At 42.0% G+C, this 19,820-nt stretch overlaps 1 protein-coding gene and 1 long non-coding RNA gene across 2 annotated transcripts in view; one reads left to right on the top strand and one right to left on the bottom strand.

Moving 5' to 3' along the window:
* The window catches only part of ALG14 (ALG14 UDP-N-acetylglucosaminyltransferase subunit), a 90,776-nt gene extending 71,666 nt beyond the window's left edge, over positions 1-19,110 (top strand). Inside the window, exon 4 of the mRNA XM_014836355.3 lies at positions 18,181-19,110. Coding sequence (XP_014691841.1) covers positions 18,181-18,411 — 231 coding nt within the window. The 3' untranslated portion in view covers positions 18,412-19,110. The remainder of the gene's footprint in view (positions 1-18,180) is intronic.
* LOC139040390 (uncharacterized) lies at positions 3-18,171 on the bottom strand. The gene is made up of 3 exons (XR_011494856.1): positions 10,876-18,171; positions 9,112-9,314; positions 3-4,284 (listed from the first exon to the last, which is right to left on the bottom strand). It is a non-coding gene; the product is annotated as an uncharacterized lncRNA (long non-coding RNA).
* Positions 19,111-19,820: the final 710 nt, after the last annotated feature.

The following is a 19,820-nucleotide window of genomic DNA, read 5'->3' as shown; positions in this document are numbered from 1 at the left end:
ATATATTTACAAATATGAGCACCCGTTAACTGTCATTCTTTGATCAGGTCCAGCCTGCAGTAGAATTGGTCATTCAGGGGTCTGATGTATCTTTGTTGCCCTCTCTTTCTTCTGTCTTTCTGAACCACAATTTGGTGATTTTCCCCCTCCTCTCTCCTATTAAAAAAAAAAAAGTGGGAATGCTGGTCCTAAAGCTTTTGGTTTCCAGTAAGCACGCTGGCCAAATCTTTTCTAATCCTGGCTTATGTGTTACAAAACTATTAATTTGGACAAAGAAAGCATTTGGAACAATTAAGTCTACTTTAGAACTACAAAACTGGTTGTACCTGAAGGGTCACCAAGGTACAATACATGGCTACAAACAGGTATTATTACCTGAAAAACACATTGTGATTCCTCACATTTATCATTGTTATATTAACTTGAACAATACTCATGAGTTTCCCTATTACCGTAGAAAATAATTCAGGTGTGGCCTGAAACCACAGTGATGAAGAATAACAGTATGCATAGTGAGTTTTAGGAAAGAACTTTTAATTCAGGGTATTTGGACTTTATTTTAAGGGCAGCAGGAAGCCATTGATGATAAATGATACCTCGATCAGATTTGTATTTTAGGAAAAAGTCCTGTAGCAGCACTGTGGAGAGTGAACAGAGGAGGAGGGGGCGAGGCTGGGAGAGCAGGCAGGCGGCTCTGGGTAAACCAGGGAGCAGGGGAGGTGGCCCACACCAGGTAGTGCAGATCACGGGCAGGGCCCAGACGGAAGAGGCTGTAGAAGAAGAACTGGCAGGGTTTCAATGAGAAGAGGGAAAGAGAGAAATATATCAGGGAAGCGGACTGTTTCCTGAAGTTAAAATAGTATTTCAGGTGGCAGTGCTACCAGAGGCCCTTCCCCAGCAGGATTAGAGGGTTAACCTGGGGAATCCAGCCTGAGAAAGACAGTTGGAGCCAAAGGAGAGATGGACTCAGCCATTAAGAGCAGCTGGACCAGGCCCCCAGGAGGGAGCTGGAGAGGAAACCCGCTGGCAGGTTAAAGCCTCCGGGTACGGTGCAATACAGAGGTTTGCCTTCCACTGACTGGGAAGAGCGAGAGAGAGGAGGAAGAAGGAGTACAGGAGAAGAAGTCACTCAATGTGTCGGGGACATTTGGGAGCCACATGTTTTCAAGAATTCCAGGATGTTATAGACTCTTCTGCCTCATGCTTGATTACGTCTTACCATTCACATAAAGCATATGAAGGCTTATTTCAGTTTTTCCAAAAAACAGATCTAACAGAAGTACTTAATTGGATACCTAGCTAGATGTTTTTTGTCTTGTAGACTATATCTTTCTTTTCTTTGGGTTTTTTACATTCCATTCTTTTTCCTTAAATTGCCTGGGGTGGAGGGAATTCAATCCCTTGGCTCTCTCCTTTTAGTCTGTTTTTATAGGATGTAACGAGAACTTTTGGATTTTAAAACAAGGATCTGAAAACAGTGAATAAGAAAAGATCAGTAATACCCTTGCGAGGTGGAAGGGGAAGGAAAGGCGAATGATTTTATGGCTTTAGAACAATCCATGATGTTCTTCTCTCACCTTTTTATATCTACATATTATCTAAAGGTTTTGATTGATTGGACATAGCACTCTGTGGCCCTCGTAGCAGAACGTTATTGGGCAGATCATGGTGAATGTACACTTTAAGTTTTATAAGTGATTACATGAAACAGTGACAAAATATTTTCTCTATCTGTTTAAAGACTTAAGCTTTTCCCTCCATTTCATAGCTTTTAAAGACTCAGTATTGGAACGGGGAGTGTTTAACTAATGACAAGTGATAAAAAGTTTTTGTTCATATTTCAGAGGCAATTTACAAACCATTGTTTTTTCCGAGCTATTTGTACCATTAAACCAGCCAGCGCCACTGGAAAGCCAACGAGTCAGCAGTTCCTGCCGTCTCCCCTGCGACTTTTGTTGGACACCCGTTTTGTGCAAAGTGCATAGTAGGGGCTGAATGCAATCCCATGTTTCTAGACTGATGGCATCCTGATGGCTTGCTCATCTTCCCAGGCCCCAGTGCCAAGAAAAATGCCAGGCATCATTGTAATACTGTACACGTGTTAACTCATTCAATCCTTACTGCAACTCTATGAGTTCCTTACCTGCCATTGTTTATCTCTGATTTCTAGATAAGAAAACTGAGGCATAGGGAGAAAATGGACTTGCCCAAAGTCTGCTGGCTACTAAGTGGCAGAGACAGGATTCAAACCCAGATAGCCTGAGACTGCACTATCCTTACACTAATCAATATACTGTGCTCCCCTTCTGCTCAGGACGTAACTATTGAATTCATGAATAAATACAGTCCTACAGATGAGACAACCCAGAGTGATGGGCTAGTGGTAGTTATTAGAATTACAACATAGATTTTAACATACTTGATTATAATTAGCATCAAATATAAAGTTAGCGTCTGTCACATGTGTGAGTGCCTTGCTCCACCCTCCAGAATTCCCTTTGCCAACATTTCCCCCAACCAAAGGGAGCTGGTTTTGTTTTTGGCCCCAGCTCTCTGTTTCAGAGACTCAAACCATGGTGGGCTGGCAGGGGAGACTGAATGGAGTGAGACAGCCAGTGGGGGTAGGAGTCATGAACAACAATGAGCAAGTGACATTAAAGGCTGCCCGGCACTTACTCTCCCTGGAAACGCTCTGTCAGACTCAGGAAGTGTGATTTAATCCTGGTTAAGATAATTCCATTTTAGACCCCAGAGTGGACTGTTTCTCTAAAAGAATTTTGTTTCCAATCTTGCCCTGGGAAGCCCTACCAGTAAATAACTTGGTGTATGTTATTTGCCCTGTTAACTGAACTGCACAAAATAAGGGTTTATTCTTCCGCCATCCCACCTCCTTTTCTCTCAAAAGGCTCTTAAAAGAGGACCTGAGAACCTGCTGCCCCAACAGAAAATGCCTGGACCGTGGCCCAGCAGGGTTTGGGGAGGAGGGAAGACTGTAATTCAGTCAAAGAGCCACTGTTGATCTTGAAAGAACATCAGCCGTACAGATGACACAAGGGTTCTGTTCCCCCTTCAGCTCTAAGGCCCATCTTTTGGTGTTTGTTGTGAGGCAGCCCTAGGCAGAGAGACTAAGAAAAATAGCAGCAGCAAATATGCACAAGGGACTTGCCGAGTTCTAAAAAGTGCTTTGCAAACTTCACCTCACTTAATCCTCACTATAACGCTATGCAGAAAGTACCACTTGAATCCCCGTTTTACAGATGAGCAAAGTGAGACACAGAGAGGTGAAATACTTTGCCCAAGATCACACAGGTAGGAAGTGGTGGAGCCAGGATTCATTCTCCAGCAGTCTGGCTGGGAGTCCATGCTCTAATCGCTGCCCTTTCCCTGGACTGTCAGTACCTCAAATATCCTACCTTATTTACAGTTTGACAGAAACTATTGTTTCAAGAGACTGGGGGCTCCCTATTTGAATTAGAAAACCTGGAGGTTTGGTATTTTCTCCATAGTGGCTAAGAATCTCTTCCTTAACAAAATTTTGGTCATGCAGGATGTTTCCCAGATTACCTGCTGGATTAAAACCTGCCCTTACAATGACTCTGGCAGAGGAGTCACTCTGGTGCTACTGACAGACTGAGCCCCACCATTGAGGCCCTGCTCATCCAGCCCTCCCCTCCCCAAAGACCAGTTGTAATGCCAGCAGCATGTGGCAGACCATTCCCCACGCTGCAGAGGCACACCTTTAGCATGGGTGGGATGGGGAACCTTGGCCCTAAGATAACTTTGAGGGACAAAAGATATGCTGCCCTGCCACCTCCTTATTAATGTCCCTGTCTGTCCTTCCACCCCTCAGGTACCTTTTCTGTATGCTGTCCTTTTTCTCAGAATGCTGTCCACTAATCCCTTTTCAAGTATTAACAGATAATTAGGGAGCGAACCTCTAGTCCTTGAGATAGGACTCCTCCCAGGGAGACGTGCTTTCTCAGAGATGACTCTCTAAGTCTAGTAAGCAGAGAGAGGGGTGTCTTGGCTCCTGAGCGCCTCAGTTTCTGGCAGCTTTCTCTGCTATTAGGAGCCTCGGGCTCACTGAAAAGCTCCTCTGGATGAGTTCAGCAGGGCTGCGTGTCTCCAAAGTGGTTTTGAGCAGGACGAGAGAGAAAGTGGCCTTGGATGGATCACCAGTACCCACATCTCCTTCTCCCGTGGCTTGCTCCCTTAGCACACAGACCCCTTTTGCAGGAATGAATGTAGATGGAGTACCACATCCGAAGACTGCCAACCGCTTTCCTGTAGGATAGAGCAGAGGTTTACAAGCTCTAGTTTGCACCCATCACCTGGGAGCTTGTTTAAAGTGCATATTCCTGGGCCCTGGACCAGAGTCTGATTTGGAAAGAATCTACATTTTTGACAAGTGCCCTGGATGAATGTGATGTGGCGGCCTGAGAAACACTAGCATTGAGTCACTTCTCTACTTGCTGGTTTAACGGGGTCCTCTGAATGGAACTGGGATAGACTCCTTGCTGTTCTCAGTTCCTACCAGTGCTTCTGTTTTCTGAGCCTGTAATAGAGGGGAGTCCTTAGTGAAGCCAAACATACCTAACCAAACTCAGCTAAGCTTGAAGTCCATAAAAACCTTGAAAAAATAGCCTGATTTTGACAAGCAGCGTCATTCTGCTTCTGCAAGTTACTGGTGGAGTCAGGTGCACCATTGCTAGGATTTTGATAAGTGTATGGTGGACAATGAAGGGGAAACAATTTTCAAATGCCTGAATGCACAGAGGGAAGCACATGTTCTTCAGAGAACCTTGACAGCTTCTACAAGGTGTGGAATCCAAGCTTGGCTCCAGAGTCCCGTGTTCTTCCAACACACTAAGATACAAGCACTATAAATGCACTAGCATTTCCATTTGTTGAATTCTGTCTTCTTGCCTCTGTTTCACTGTCTTTGAGTATATATGTCTGTCTTTGACACACACACAACCAGAATCTCATAAAGAAGTGTTTTTATGTATCCTTTTGTCTGAATTAAGGAATCAGGTAATCCTCTAGAAAAATTCATAAAGCTTTTTTTATACTGCAAAAATAATCTGTGTGCAAATTATCTATGAAAAACCACCAACTGGTTTTCAGTTCAGCAAGACAGAAATTTTATACATAGGTACATGTGAAAAAAATTAGGGGGTGATCATGAAGAAAATATCACTTACCTACTTCAGAGAGGGCCTTGACAGAAGTCGGGAGTTATATAATTGCTTTGAATTCAAGCCAGATCTTCCTGTTTAGAAAGGATGCTCCCTTTTCTTTTGAAAATGTTAACTATTTCCCCTATTTTATTTGCTGAAAAGCCTTTCTAATCTATCTTAGTCCAGTGGCATGTTACAGTCTGCCACTGATTTCTCTGTTAAGGCTATAAAATATTAATAACAATTGCCAGAATTTCACCTTTATTTAAACTCCCTGTGTCATATCTGCCCTGGAGCCTACCTTGCCTGCAGCCCTTTTCCAGCTAACAGTGCATCTGGTTGGCAGATGCAGGACAGTGCCAGACCAGGATGGGGGACAAGGGAGCCGCAGCTTGTCTTCCAGAAGCTGAGTTTGAGTCAGAACTAAACCGCTAACTAGTTGTGTGACCTTCCATAGGTTACTTAAGTTCTCTGTGCCTTAGTTTCCTTGTCTGAAAAATGAAGGTAACAACATCCCCCTCAGAGGGCTATTGTAGGGTTTAAGTGAGGTAATTATGCAAAATGCCACTTAGGCTCTGTGCCCAGCAAGTAGTAGGTGCCTTGTAAATGTCAAGGTCTTTCACTTCCTCCTCAGGCTAGAGGGAGAGGATTGAACCAAGTAACTCCCTGAGGCTACATCTGTCTCCAGAAATCTGTGCTTCCTGGAGGGCCACTTGGTATAGAGTGTGGGGAAAACAAAAGGAAAAAATACTGAATTACTAGGATTCAGAGACCTCTGTGAAATCATTTCAGAGGGCTGAAAATACAATGAAAACAAAAAAAGACCAAGAAGGCAGGAAATCGTCACCTTGACCATTTGGTCCAGAGAACAGGAAAAGTAAAAGATTCAATTTCCTCAACTGAAAGTAGAAGCAGCCAGAAAGGTTAGGAAAACAATATTTGGTTTGCCTGACAATGATCATTAATGATGATGCAAAGCAGGCGTGACTTAACCATTTAGACAAAAAAACAAATTGTTTTAATTTTATCTATGTATTTATTTTTTATGATGGAACATCAGGGCAGGGAAATTAAACACCAACACAGTGTGGGCACTGACCCCTCTCAGCTCTTTCTTACTCTGCACTTCCACTTGGAGGAGTGCCATCAACAAGCATGGAATGCCCAAGCTGTGTGGAGCTTTAGGTCTGTAGGATCTTCCTAACAGACACTGAAACTACAGTTGGGTGGCCGTGAGTTGTAGAAGGGCTATCAGAGCCTCATGTCTGTGTGTCTCTGCCACCTATTTAGCTACCATCCCTATAGCTCAGCCCAAATCCAACAAATCAGGATGGTCACAAGAAGTTTGGGAACTCTAGTTTCCCATACAAGGGCAAGTAGCCAACTCTTGTTTTGAAATGAACAAGGTGGGGCTTATTCATCATGTCATCAGGCTTGTTTATCGTGTTACGGCCATCGACTTTTGAGGCTATTTGGCCACAGGCTGAGAAGTACACTACAGAGGCCCTGCAGATCCAGAGCAGGGAAGCTCAAGAATCCTTCAGTCATCTACCCTCTGGAAACCCAGACCATACTGCTCTGGTAATCAGGCTCCTTCTGTCCCTTTTTCCCATAAGTGTTGCTTGGAGTGGATCAGGCAGGGCGAAATGTGACTGGATGATAAAGAAACCAAAATGGGTGGTTGGTTCTTCTTCCGATGTATTTTCTTAAGGGTAGAATAAATCATGCCAGGTCAGTGCCATGTCTGAGACAGAGTGAAGAACAAGCCTTGTACCACACAGTGCTCTTCAAGTTTGAAAAATGCCACAAGGATACTACTTTACTTTTGGATGAATTATAATAATAACTGATGTTTATTGAGTTTTTACCATGGGCCAAGGACTATGTTAAATGCTTTACGTGTATTATCTTATTTAATCTCCACAGCAACACTATGAAGTAGATACTGTTTTCCCCATGTTTATTTCTGGTTGGATTACCACTCCCTACTCCTAACATTCTGTACCTTACCCCTACAAACTCCCAAGGAGGAGAATACATTAGAACTAATTATCCACCTCCCGGAAGGACCGTCAGGACCATTCTCATTTTGTCCTATCTGTTTTTCTTTGCATTACTCACCATGAGAAGTTCAAACCCCTGAGAAGGAGTTTCACCTGGCTGTAACAGCTCTGTTAAATTATAATCTGTCTCAAGATCCCACCCCTCCCCAGCCCCCCAAACCCTTACAATGGCCCTCAGTAACTTATAGTCAGTCCACAAACTCTACATCTTGTTTTTCCTGCTTCTTGTGTTAGTTGATGGCTGATTTACCCAGAATGCCATGCCGCTTCATCAGATATTGGTCACAAGTCACCTCCTCCCAGATCTGCTTTGACCTCTGTATCTCCCTTGACCTCTGTATCTCCCTGTTCCCTTATCCAGCTTTATAGTATATATTTAAATGTGTATCTGTTAGTTTCTGTCTACCCACTGGAATATAAACTTTGTGAGGGCAGAGAATTTTGTTCACTAATACATTTCTAATCCCCAGAACAGTACCTGGCATATTGTCTTTGCTCGATAAATATTTCTTTTTCTTTTTTTTTTTAAGACTGGCACCTGGGCTAACAACTGTTGCCAATCTTTTTTTTTTTCTGCTTTATCTCCCCAAACCCCCCCTGTACACAGTTGTATATCTTAGTTGCAGGTCCTTCTAGTTGTGGGATGTGGGACGATGCCTCAGCATGGCCTGATGAGCGGTGCTATGTCCCCGCCCAGGATCCGAACCCTGGGCCGCCGCAGCGGAGCACGCGAACTTAACCACTCGGCCACGGAGCCGGCCCCAATAAATATTTCTTGAATGAATGAATCCATAATTGAGGGAACTGAGACATGGAATGGATAAGCAGTTTGTCCCTGGTCACATTGCTGTTAAGCATCCAACTCAGGTCTGTGTGATTGCAAAGCCCTGGCCCGTAAGCACCATGTTGTTCAGCCTCTTCATGGATTATGTGAAGGCAGCATGAGCAAGAATACTCTGGCTGAACTGGAGTGGTCTGTGTTGTGGTATCAGTAGAGGGAACTTATCAATTGGACAAGATCCTACAGGACAAAGTTTACTGTTCTTTATTTGATTACACTGGGAACAGTTTTTTTGAAGTAGCACCAAGCAAAATGCAAGTAACTGATATTTGAGCAGCCAGCAATAAACTCATTGTGCTTACAACATGAGTGCATTAGCCTAGATAAAAATAACTTGCTTACCTTTTTGATATGGTTTAAGAGAAAATGAAAGCTGTGCCTGGGTAAAGAGAAGTAGGGAAGTAGCTAGATGGACTGTGGCAAGTTCGTTCAGTGAGGCAACTAATGCCTCTGTAGAACCATGGACTGGAAGTAGTGAAATAGCTGGAAAAGTAGACCTCAAAATGCTATATAGACAATGAAGACAACTCTGAAAACTCCGTGTGTGTTTGCAGTAGAATTGTAAGAGACCTTGAGGTTCCTAAGTAGTTGGTGATTCTAATATTTAGGATTTGTTTGCCTATTTCGTGTTGGTCTTGATATCTAGATGTTTCTGTTTAACTGTTACTTCTCAAATGATTAAATATGCATCAAAAAAAAGAAATACAGTGTATTATAATCTGAGCCAAGCAAATACGTCATCCCATCTGCTACGCATCCTTTTCCTTCCTGCTGTCCACCTCGGCTGATCGCTGACGTTCAGCGCTGCCTTTCCTCAGGCTTCCCCCCAGCCTTCCGGTCCTCTGAGTATAGCCTCTATGTGTTACAGCCCACCTGCCCTCCAACTGCATTTTCTTCCTTACCCTGCTAATTACTCTCAGATGCTTCTCTATCCAGTTTTCTGAAGCTTTCATCCCACTGCGCTTGCTACTCCTCCTCTCTCGGATGAGGCCTTTTGTGTGTCCTTTCCATAGGCTGGAGCACTCACCTGGGCTCTTGCTGCGTAGTCCTCATCCGTGTTGCACTCTGTCTGCTTCCTGTGCTCACAGTCCAGTGCTCTTAGCTCTGCCTGAGGAAATCCTATGACTGTTCTGACATGATCCATTCCTTCTCTAACTGCATTTGCTGCTCTCAAAGTCTGTCTTCTTCCAATCAGGGTTCTTGGTCACAAACCAAAGAAATATACTCTGGCTGATTGAAACAGAAAAAGGATTTAGTGAAAGGCTATATTGAGAGCTCTCAGATTTACCTGGAAAGCTACTGAAATAGGATTCAAAAACACAGAGGCATGAGGTGGGAGCTGAGCAGCAGATTCCATGGCCAAGATTCCATGGCCACAGAGCTGGTTTGGGGGGGACACTGCTGCCACCACTGCTAGACAGTGAACGCTGCAGCTGGCAGCACTGGTACTGGACACTAGACTCTGCCAATGGCACCTTTACCACCAAAACAGATTCTCCTCCAGCCTTGCTTCTCTGCACCACCAGCTCCTGGCCAGATCTAAGCAGAAACATCTGGCCATGTCACTGGCCCATCCACCGGCTGCAAAGGGGGCCTGGAAAGGAATACCTCACTTGTGCTGTGAGAGATGGGCTCTGCCTGCTGCCACAACTTATACAATGGGAAATCGCGCAAACAGATTCCAAACAGGCACAAGAAAACAAAACAAAAGACCACATGGCCCATCCCTGATTCATGACAGTTGTTTTACTAAACTCTCCCCAACTTTAAGTCCTTGAAGCTGTTTCTTCTAACCTCTCACTCAGCAAGAACTCTGGAACATAGTTCAATGCAAAATTAAAACCTTAGGGGTCACAGATTTATATATGAAGATGTTCATAGCGGCTGATTTAGAATGATTTAGAATAGTGAAAGAAAAAAAGGACCCTAAATTTCCAACAATAAGGGAATAGTTAGATGAATTATAAGTTATCCATAGGATTAAATATATTTAGTCTTTAAAAATTATGGATTTTTAAAAGCTTTTTACAACACACAAAAATATAACTGAAAAGAGCTTAACAATATTTATACATATAAGCCCTCACAGTTATGTGTGTGCATATATGAACATATTTATAGTAAAATATAAATGTACATCTAAAGACGTAACGTTGGAGTAGAATACACCAAAATGTTAACAGATTGACGAGATTGGAAGAATTACTTCCCTTTTTATACTTTTCTGTAGTTTTCACATTGAGTTAAGAAGTTACTACTATTTAAAAGAAAATCCATTGAGGGCGAACTTTCTGTACCACCCTTTTTATTCTTTGTCATATTGTCAGACAGTAGTTTTTTCCAAACCAAGCTCAAACTAAATACTCTGAATTCTTACTCTTTTCTCCTGGTGTTGAAGGAACTCACCCTTTTCTATGTAGTCAGGTCCTCCCTCAGTACCAGTTCGTTCCCACTGATCTTTGTGTTCACAGATCATTCGTTCCGTTCTGTAAACCTTCTCCCCAGCCCTGCTTAGCTCACCCAGCTCTTACCTGAGCTCCCCTCCCACATGCTCACTCTCCCCTGCCCTGTATTTTAGCCCAAAGATGTACTGAAATAGCCATCTCTGAGGTTTCCATTAGTCTTTGCCAAATCTGAAGATCTCTTCTCTGTCACTGTCTTTTGCAGCTTTGCTGGCTGCAGGAAACATTATTATTTCATCATCTTGACACACTTTTGGGCATAAGTTGGCAGGTGACCTTGGGGTTTTCTTATTTCTCTAAATAAGAAGGTGCATTCCTACCCACCTTACCTGATTTGCTTCCTATTAAGCCTTTCAACCAAGCTCTTCTTCCCGTGTCTCCTGACTGTTCGTCCAGCTCAGTGTTTGCGCCCTTCCTCATCTTCCCGTGTACCTGTCTACATAGTGGAGCCAATAGCCTGTAAACCATGAAGTGTTGATTCTGACAGAACCTGTGACCTCCACAGAGACTGCCTGCCTGAGCCAGCTGAGCTCTGACGGCAGGCTCCGGTTCTCCAGCTTCACCCGTGGCCCTGGAAGCTCAGTGGACCTTCCCTGCAGCCGTGTTGCTGCAGTTCGTGAGCTCTCTCCAGCCTCTACCTCCACTAGCAAGGCGCTGTCTGAAAGTCTAGTTTTCAGGCCAGTGCCTCGGAGTTGGGACTCTGCTTCTCTGTCTGATCTCTGGATCGCAGCCCTAGGTGGACTCTCCATCTAGCTTTCACTCTCACTTTCACATGCTGTCTCGGGTCACCCTCAACGTCCTGGTTTCTGACCTTCAAACCAGCCCAGACCGCAGACATCTTAGCCCATATTCTGTGTATGGGGTTCCCACTAGGCTAGGGGGTGAGTTCAGACTACCCAAGTTCAATATGTCTTTTCATACATGCCAGTGTTGTGTTTGAGCCAACAGGACTTGACTTGTAGTGACCTAAATCTACAGAACAATAACCCTCTTTTAACTATTCTTGATCCTTGATCTGGGTCATCTACCCTCATGACTTCATATTTATATTATCCTTGACCTCTTTCTGTTTTCTAGACCCATAGCTTATATTATCTTTAGTACTTCTTTTGGACTTTCTGCTCTCAGAGAAGTTTACTTATTAATTTGTTAATTAACCAGTAGGCACGTATTACACACCTACCAGTTGGCACTGCAGATGATCAGAGGCTAGTCAGGGAGTTAGACAAAATAAAGTACTTTGTCAGTTAGGATACTTTTAATTGGTAGTGACAGAAGTCCTGATTCAAACTAGCTTAGCAAAAGTGGAATGTATTCCCTCACATACCTGGCAAGTCTAGGGGTAGGTCTGGTTTCCTTCAGGCACAGCTGGATTCATGGATCTTAAATGCTACCTTTGGGACCTGGCCTGTCTTCATCTCTCAGCTCTGCTCTGTTCTGCTTTGTGATGGCTTCATTCTTAAGCTCTCCACGTGGTGAGGTGATAGATGTTAACAGTGCCAGGCGCACACTCTCCTAGGTTCCAGTGCAGCAGAAAAGGCACCGCTCTCTCAGCAGCCCCAACAGATGTACTACTATGGCTCATGTTTCCTCACTGGATTATTTGCTTTTCCCGGAACAAGTGACTTTTGCCAAGGGAATTTGATGCTCTGACTGGTCAAAATGGAGTCATTTGTCCTCTCCTGATAGTTGGGTGTGGAGTCAACTCTACTCAAGCACTTAAGTTGAGAACGAGGGGTATAATCGTTCTCCTGAGGAAAAGGCAAATGGATGTGGGATAGTGAAAAATAAAAAAATTAAAAAGCTGTCAGTCACAGCCATTATGTTTATCATAAGTATGTATGATAGAGTTTGAAACAAGGGTGAGTCTGGCAAAGGGAGCGTTTGACTCCATATATGATGGACAAAGAAGGATTCCCTCCTCCCTTACCCCCTCACTGCTTCCCTTCCTTCCTTCATCCTCTTAGCAAAATTTCGTGAGTGCCTATTTTGTTCCGAGTGCAGAGTATAGACTTTCCTAGAAGTTGACCCTGCCCATAAGGAGCTTACTAAGTACGCCCAGACATACATCAGAGACATTACAGGTTCCTTTCCAGACCACCACAATAGAGCAAATGTCTCAATAAAGTGAGTCACATGAATTTTTTGGTTTCCCAATGCATATAAAAGTTATGTTTACACTATACTGTAGTCTGTTAAGTGTGCAATAGCATTATGTCTAAAAAAAACAATGTACATACCTTAATTTAAAGATACTTTCTTGCTAAAAACTGCTAACCATCATCTGAGCCTTCAGCGAGTCTTAATCTTTTTGCTGGTGGCAGGTCTTGCCTCAGTGTTGATAGCTGCTGACTGAGCAGGGTGGTGGTGGCTGAAGGTTGAGATGGCTGCGGCAATTTCTTAAAATAAGACAACAATGAAGTTTGCCACGTGGATAGACGCTTCCTTTCACAAACGATTTCTCTGTAGCATGCAGTGCTGTGTGATAGCACTTTGCCCACAGTAGAACTTCTTTCAAAATTGGAGTCAATCCTCTCAAACCCTGCTGCTGCTTTATCAACTCAGTTTGTCATATTCTAAATCCTTTGTTGTCATTGGAACAGTCTTCACAGCATCTTCACCAGGAGTAGTTTCCATCTCAAGAAACCACTTTCTTTGCTCATCCATTTAGAAGCAGTTCCTCAAGTTGAGGTTTTGTTAGGAGACTGCGGCAGTGCAGTCACATCTTCAGGCTCCACTTATAATTCTAGTTCTCTTGCTGTTTCCACCACATCTGCGTTACTTCCTCCACTGAAGTCTTCAGCCTTTCAAAGTCATCCATAAAGGTTGGAATCAACTTCTTCCAAACTCCTGTTAATGTTGATATTTTGACTTCTACCCATGAATCCCGAATGTTCTTAATGGCATCTAGAATGGTGAATTCTTTTCAGAGAATTTTTCAATTTACTTTGCCCAGATCCATCAGAAGTATCACTATGTATGGCAGGTACAGCATTACAAAATGTATTTCTTAAATAATAAGACTTGAAAGTCAGAATTACTCCTTGATCCATGTGCTACAGAATGAATGTTGTGTTAGCAGACATGAAAACATTTATCTCATTGTACATCTCCATCAGGGCTCTTGGGTGACGAAATATTTTGAAAAGAATCCTTTTTTCTGAGAAGTACATCTCAACAGTGGGCTTAAGATATTCAGTAAACTATGTTGTAAACAGGTGTGCTATTGTCCAAGCTTTGTTGTTCCATTTATAGAGCACAGACAGAGTAGATTTAGCATATTTTTAATGGCTCTAGGATTTTCAGAATAAGGAATGAGTGCTGACTTCAACTTAAAGTCACCAACTGCATTAGCCCCTAACAAGAGAGTCAGCCTATCCTTTGAAGCATTGAAACCAGGCATTGACTTCTCCTCTCTAGCTATGAAGGTCCTCGATGGCATCATCTTCCAATATAAGGCTGTTTCATCTACATTGCAAATTTGTTGTTTAGTGTAGCCCCCTTCATTAATTATCTTAACTACATCTTCTGGATAACCTGCTGTAGCTTCTGCATCAGCGCTTGCTGCTTCACCTTGCACTTTTGTGTTCTGGAGACAGCTTCTTTCCTTAAACCACATGAACCAACCTCTGCTGGCTTCAGATTTGCTCCCACAGCCTCTTCACCTGTCTCAGCCTTAGAGAATTGAAGAAAGTTTGGGCCTTCCCTAGATTAGACTTTGGCTTAAGGGAATGTCGTGGCTGGTTTGATCTTATATCCAGACCACTAAAACTTTCTCCATATCAACAATAAGGCTGTTTCGCTTTCTTATCATTCATATGTTCACTTGAGTAGCACTTTTAATTTCCTTCAAGAACTTTTCCATTGCATTCACAGCTTGGCTAACTGTTTGGTGCAAGAGGCCTAGCTTTTGTCCTCTTGCGGCTTTCAATATGCCTTCCTCACTAAGCTTAATCATCTCTAGCTTTTGATTTAAAGTGAGAGACATGCAACTCTTCCTTTCGTTTGAGCATTGAGAGACCATTGTAGGGTTATTAATTGGCCTAATTCAATATTATTGTATCTCAGGGAATGAGGGGGCCTTAGGAGAGAGGGAAAAATGGGGGCATGGCTGGTCGGTGGAGCAGTCAGAACACATACAACATTTATCAATTAAGCTCACCATCTTATATGGGCAGAGTTCATGGTGCCCCAAAACAATTACAATAGTAACATCAAAATAACAAATATAATAATAGTGGAAAAGTTTGAAATATTGGAAGAATTACCAAAATGTGACTCAGAGACACGCAGTAAGCACATGCTGTTGGAAAAATGGCGCCAATAGTCTGCTCGAAGTGGGTTGGTACAAACCTTCAATTTGTAAAAAATCCAGTATCTGTGAAGCACAATAAAGCAAAGCACAATAAAATGAGATATGCTGGCAGTGAAGAAGAGAGACAGTAAGAGCTATGGCCCCGCATTTGTTGAGAATTTATATTTTAAGAAATAGAAACATGAAGAGTATTTCTGTGTTTTTTATAAAATTAAAAAGACAGCGCCAACCATTACATTGTTTAACATTTTCTTTACCCAGGCTGTAAAGTAAATTATTTTTTGTTCAGTGCTTGGAATAAATTTCTCTGGTATGCTTCACTAAATAATGAAAATGCCATAATCCACAATTTTTAAATTTTTTGCCTAGGCTGTCATAAAATGCAGAGTTAAAACCTGTGCTTAATTAAAAGTAGCTTTCCTTAGCCTAAGTTTTCCTTGAGATTAGTTTGCTTTTTTTCTTTTAATACTTTTGTTTATGGTTTTGTGGTTTATTGTTGCTGGGACTTTGTAGTAAGGTACCTCAAAATGTAGGGGTACAACAGAGATAAGCAAACAAAATACCTTTAATTTCCACTTTGACCTTAACAGTCTCTGCCTCTGGTCTACGGCAGGTTGTTAACGCATCTCCCAGCCACGCTCAGTCATTTCTCCTCCTGGATACAGACATCTCTATCAGTGTATTCACAGCTTGTGTGTAGAAGGCCAAGCAGATATTGAAGTGAACACGGGTGGACATGTACATTTTTTTAAAAAAACAACAAATGTGAAAATATTTTTGTGAATTCAAGATCCAACCAGCAATCTTTATATTGTTTTTTAGCTGTAGGTTTTCTTTTGTTTTGTACTATGGAAAAAAAGATTGAGAAAATCAACACAAATAACCCAAGGATTAGGGAATACATTAATACAGTGGCTCTCAACTGTAGACATTTGGCAGTGCCTGAAGACATTCTTAATTGTCTTGACTACTGGAATCTTGTGGGTAGACGCCAGGGATGCTGTTAAACATCCTACAATGCACAGGACAGGCCCCCACAATGAAAAATCATCCAGTCCAAGATGTCAATAATGCCACTGTTGAGAAACCTCACATTAATAGGATTTTTAGAATTCTAAACCCTGAAAGGATTCAGAACAATCTTGTAATTTAGGCTTAAGACAAAACTAGAGGCAAATTAGAGTCATAGAATTACAGAATCCTGGAGCTGACTGGGAAAGTCATTGAGTCCAGGCTGCCTGTTTCCTACATACGGTGACTGAGTCACCTAGGAAGAAGTGACCTGAAGCAATAGAACTCCTCCACCTCCGAAACATGGGACCAAGCAACTCACCCAATCTCTCTGTGCCTCAGTTTCCGATCCTGCAGAAAGGGATAATGAAACTTGCCTCACATGATTACTGGGAGAATTAATTAAAATAATACATGTGAAATGTTTAGGACAATATCTGGCCACAGTGAGTTGTTAATAAATGGTGGTGGTGAGGGCTGGGGTGGTGATCATCATTACTGTTGCTGTCCAGGGTCACAGAGCTAGTTTGCATCTTGTTTAACCCTGTCCCCCTGACTCTCAGTCCCATTTTCTTTCTATTACCCTGCCTTGAGGGTCTATGAAGAAAGGTTATAGGGGCAACTCAATGGGGATTAGAGAAGACTGGTCTGGAGAGCAGCTTAGTAGCTGGTAACTCAAGAGGAAGTCTGAACAAAAGCTCTCCATGAAAGACAGATGGGGTTTAAACTGTAGATAGGAGCTTTAAGAAAGACATAAGAAAGATTGCTTCCCACCTGAAACAGGCTGCCCTCTGTCTTCCCAAAGCTCTGTGCATGGTGTTCCAGGTGGTCACGCCTCCAGGAAGGGTGGAGCCGAGATCAGATGACTTTGATCAAACCCTTACAGCCCTGACAGGATGTCTGTCTGTCTGTCGAGAGTCCCTGAAATGCCCGGATGATTAAACAGTGTATCTGGGGACCCTTTCAACTCTGAGATTCTCTGATGTCTAATAAGTTTTGTGGACCTTGTGCTGGAAAGATCATGTGACATTGTAGGTAATGCCCAATAGGCATTTGTAGACAACCACAAATCTTGTTTTATGATTTGGGGAGTAAAAATGCTTTGTTAGGCTTTACTAATTCCATCAACATGAGCATATGATTAAGATGCTGTGTAAAACACTTTTTCCCTCTGAAAATAATAATAAGTTAATCTTACCAACAGTTCTGTGAAATGAGTTTCCTCTCATTTTCTTAGGAGACTTATAAAAATTGTTTGCAGTTGCTCTGAGTTGAATTTTTATTTCTCTTGTTGAGTTTACCAGCTAAATTGTTCTTTGTGGGGACTTTTTATTGAGATGTAATTGACATATGACATTGTGTGAGTTTGAGGCGTGCAACATGTTTGTATATTGCAACATGATTACTGCAGTAGTGTTAACTAACACTTTTATCATTTCACATAGTTATTTCTTTTTTGTTTTGAGAACAGTGAATATCTAGTCTCTTAGCAACTTTAAAGTTTAGGATACAGTATTGTTGACTATTGCGTCTCCAGAACTTACCTACTTTTTGTACCCTTAAGTTTGTGCCCTTAAACAACATCTTCCCAATTCTTCCACCCCAACCAACTAAACTGTTTTTAACCAGTGGTTTTCTATGAAAATTAGCAGAATTCCAAAGCGTTAAAACTCTCCAGATTACAAGCATGGATTAAATTCACTTGAGGGAAAATCTCGTTCATTTAGTAGCCTTCGCTCAAATATCCCATTTGTTGAATTGAACTCCTAAAAGGATTCTACATGCCACAGAAATATTCTAAATTAGTCATTTAAAGACATTTTCTCCTGTATCTTACATGTTGGTGCTCCAACTATTACAAAGATTATTTTTAAAAACCAACAAGAACAAGTTGGTACGTGAGAAAACAATGAATCACAGCTGATTTTATCTGTTTTCTATATATTTGTATGACATTCAAGATCCGCAAAGCATTCAGAGAAAGGCAACACGCACCCATCCAGTGGGTGCTGACCACCAGGCACTGTGCTGGACACCTCCCGCAGCACAGGGCCAGCCACACAGGCACAGAGAAGTTAAGTGATTTCCCCCAAGTCACACACTTGGTGAGCAGGAGAGCCAACAGCGCAGCCCCGCCTGGCTGCACAGTGCACAGGTTTGCTCCATATGAGATCTTGGCAAGGAATATTTCAAGACTTAGAATAATAACAAAAACCCTTCTACAGTTTGACTGTTTTTAATTTAAAATGCCTCATTTAGATTAGTATTCTGTACTTTGATTTGACCTTCAACTTTTTTTTTTTTTAAGGTGTTGTGTAACGGACCGGGAACATGTGTTCCTATCTGTATATCTGCCCTTCTCCTTGGGATACTAGGAATAAAGAAAGTGATCATTGTCTACGTTGAAAGCATCTGCCGAGTAGAAGATTTATCCCTGTCCGGAAAGATCCTGTTTCACCTCTCCGATTACTTCATTGTTCAGTGGCCGACTCTTAAGGAGAAATATCCCAAATCTGTGTACCTCGGGCGAATTGTTTGACAAATGACAACTTACTGCTTTAGAATTTTGCAGTCAACAATATTTATGTTTCAGGGAAAGAAAACTACATGTTTATTGTGAAGGCTTCTGAAAGTTCTGAGAATTAGTGGTGGTCAGGAGTGAAAAATGTGTAAATAACCCAGTGAAGAAAATGAGGGCGCTCTTAGAAAACAAACATTAATACACCATTAAGTATTTAGGCCTCTGTGCACCAAATTTCTTTTCTATATAAAAATATCTGGGCCAGCTTTGGTGGCCTAGTGGTTAAGTTCAGCACACACTGTTTCAGTGGCCCGGGTTCGATTCCCAGGCACAGATCTACACTGCTCTGTTAGCGTCCATGCTGTGCTGGTTGTCCACATACTAAAAAATAGAGGAAGATTGGCATGGGTGTTAGCTCAGGGCGAATCTTCATCAGCAAAAAAAAAAAAAAAAAAGTAAAATCTATCACTACCTGCAAGTTATCTTCTGACTTGTTTTACTAATATTTTTTTCTAGAACTAAATCTAGAATTTCTATGATTAGTAACATTTCCTGTTCTGCAGCTTGGTTTTTTTTTTTTTTTTTTACAGTATTCTGCATTATAAAAAGAAAAGAAAAAGAAAGGAATTTCTTCGTTTTTGTTCAGGTACAATAGGCTCTATTTCCTGTATGGAAGCAGCGAAGTCCCTAGTGAACCCTCTCAGTGTCAAGGAAGCAGTTGTGTTAAACTGGCTTCACAACAATTTGTACTCCACAGGCTTCTAGAACCTTGAGCCTAAACCAGTGTCTTTTTTTGTTCTTTGGTTTTGCTTTGTGAGTTGTTGCCCTCAATCCAGAATATCTTTTTAAAAATGTCTTGTTTAATTGTTAAAATAAATTAAAAGGTGACTCCTGTCAGAGTAATAAAACCATAATTCTGTTTATCAGAAATCCAAACTCTCCAAACATCAAAAAAATGTTGTAGTAAATTCACAACATCATGGCTGTAGTCATCTCTGGCATTTCGAGATGTCTAGGCTCAGTCAGGTATCTGTTTAATAAACATTTATGTAGTGCTTGCTGTATGCCAGGTATTCTTCTAAGCCCTTTTCAAATATTAATTCATTTAATTCTGATGATAGCACAGTGAGGTAGGCACTGTTATTAACCCCATTTTACAGATGACTTGTCCAAGATCCCATGACTAGTAAGTGGCAAAGCCAGGATTCAAGCCCAGGCAGCCTGTCTTGAGAGCAAAGCCAGTTTCATGGGCATGTGGCCTGTGCAGTCACATGGGGATCCACACTTAGGAGGCCCCTGCATTGGTTTAATACTCTGCTGTCACCCTCTTGAATTTCTTAATATATTTTGAACAAGGGACCCACGTTTTATTTTGCACTGAACCCCACAAATTATTTACCTGGTCCTGCTTGAGAAGCTGTGCTCTG

This window comes from Equus asinus, chromosome 16 (assembly GCF_041296235.1).
Source record: "Equus asinus isolate D_3611 breed Donkey chromosome 16, EquAss-T2T_v2, whole genome shotgun sequence".
NCBI lineage: Eukaryota > Metazoa > Chordata > Mammalia > Perissodactyla > Equidae > Equus > Equus asinus.
The sequence above is the reverse complement of the archived record's forward strand: the minus strand, read 5'-3'. Positions and strand labels throughout refer to the sequence as shown.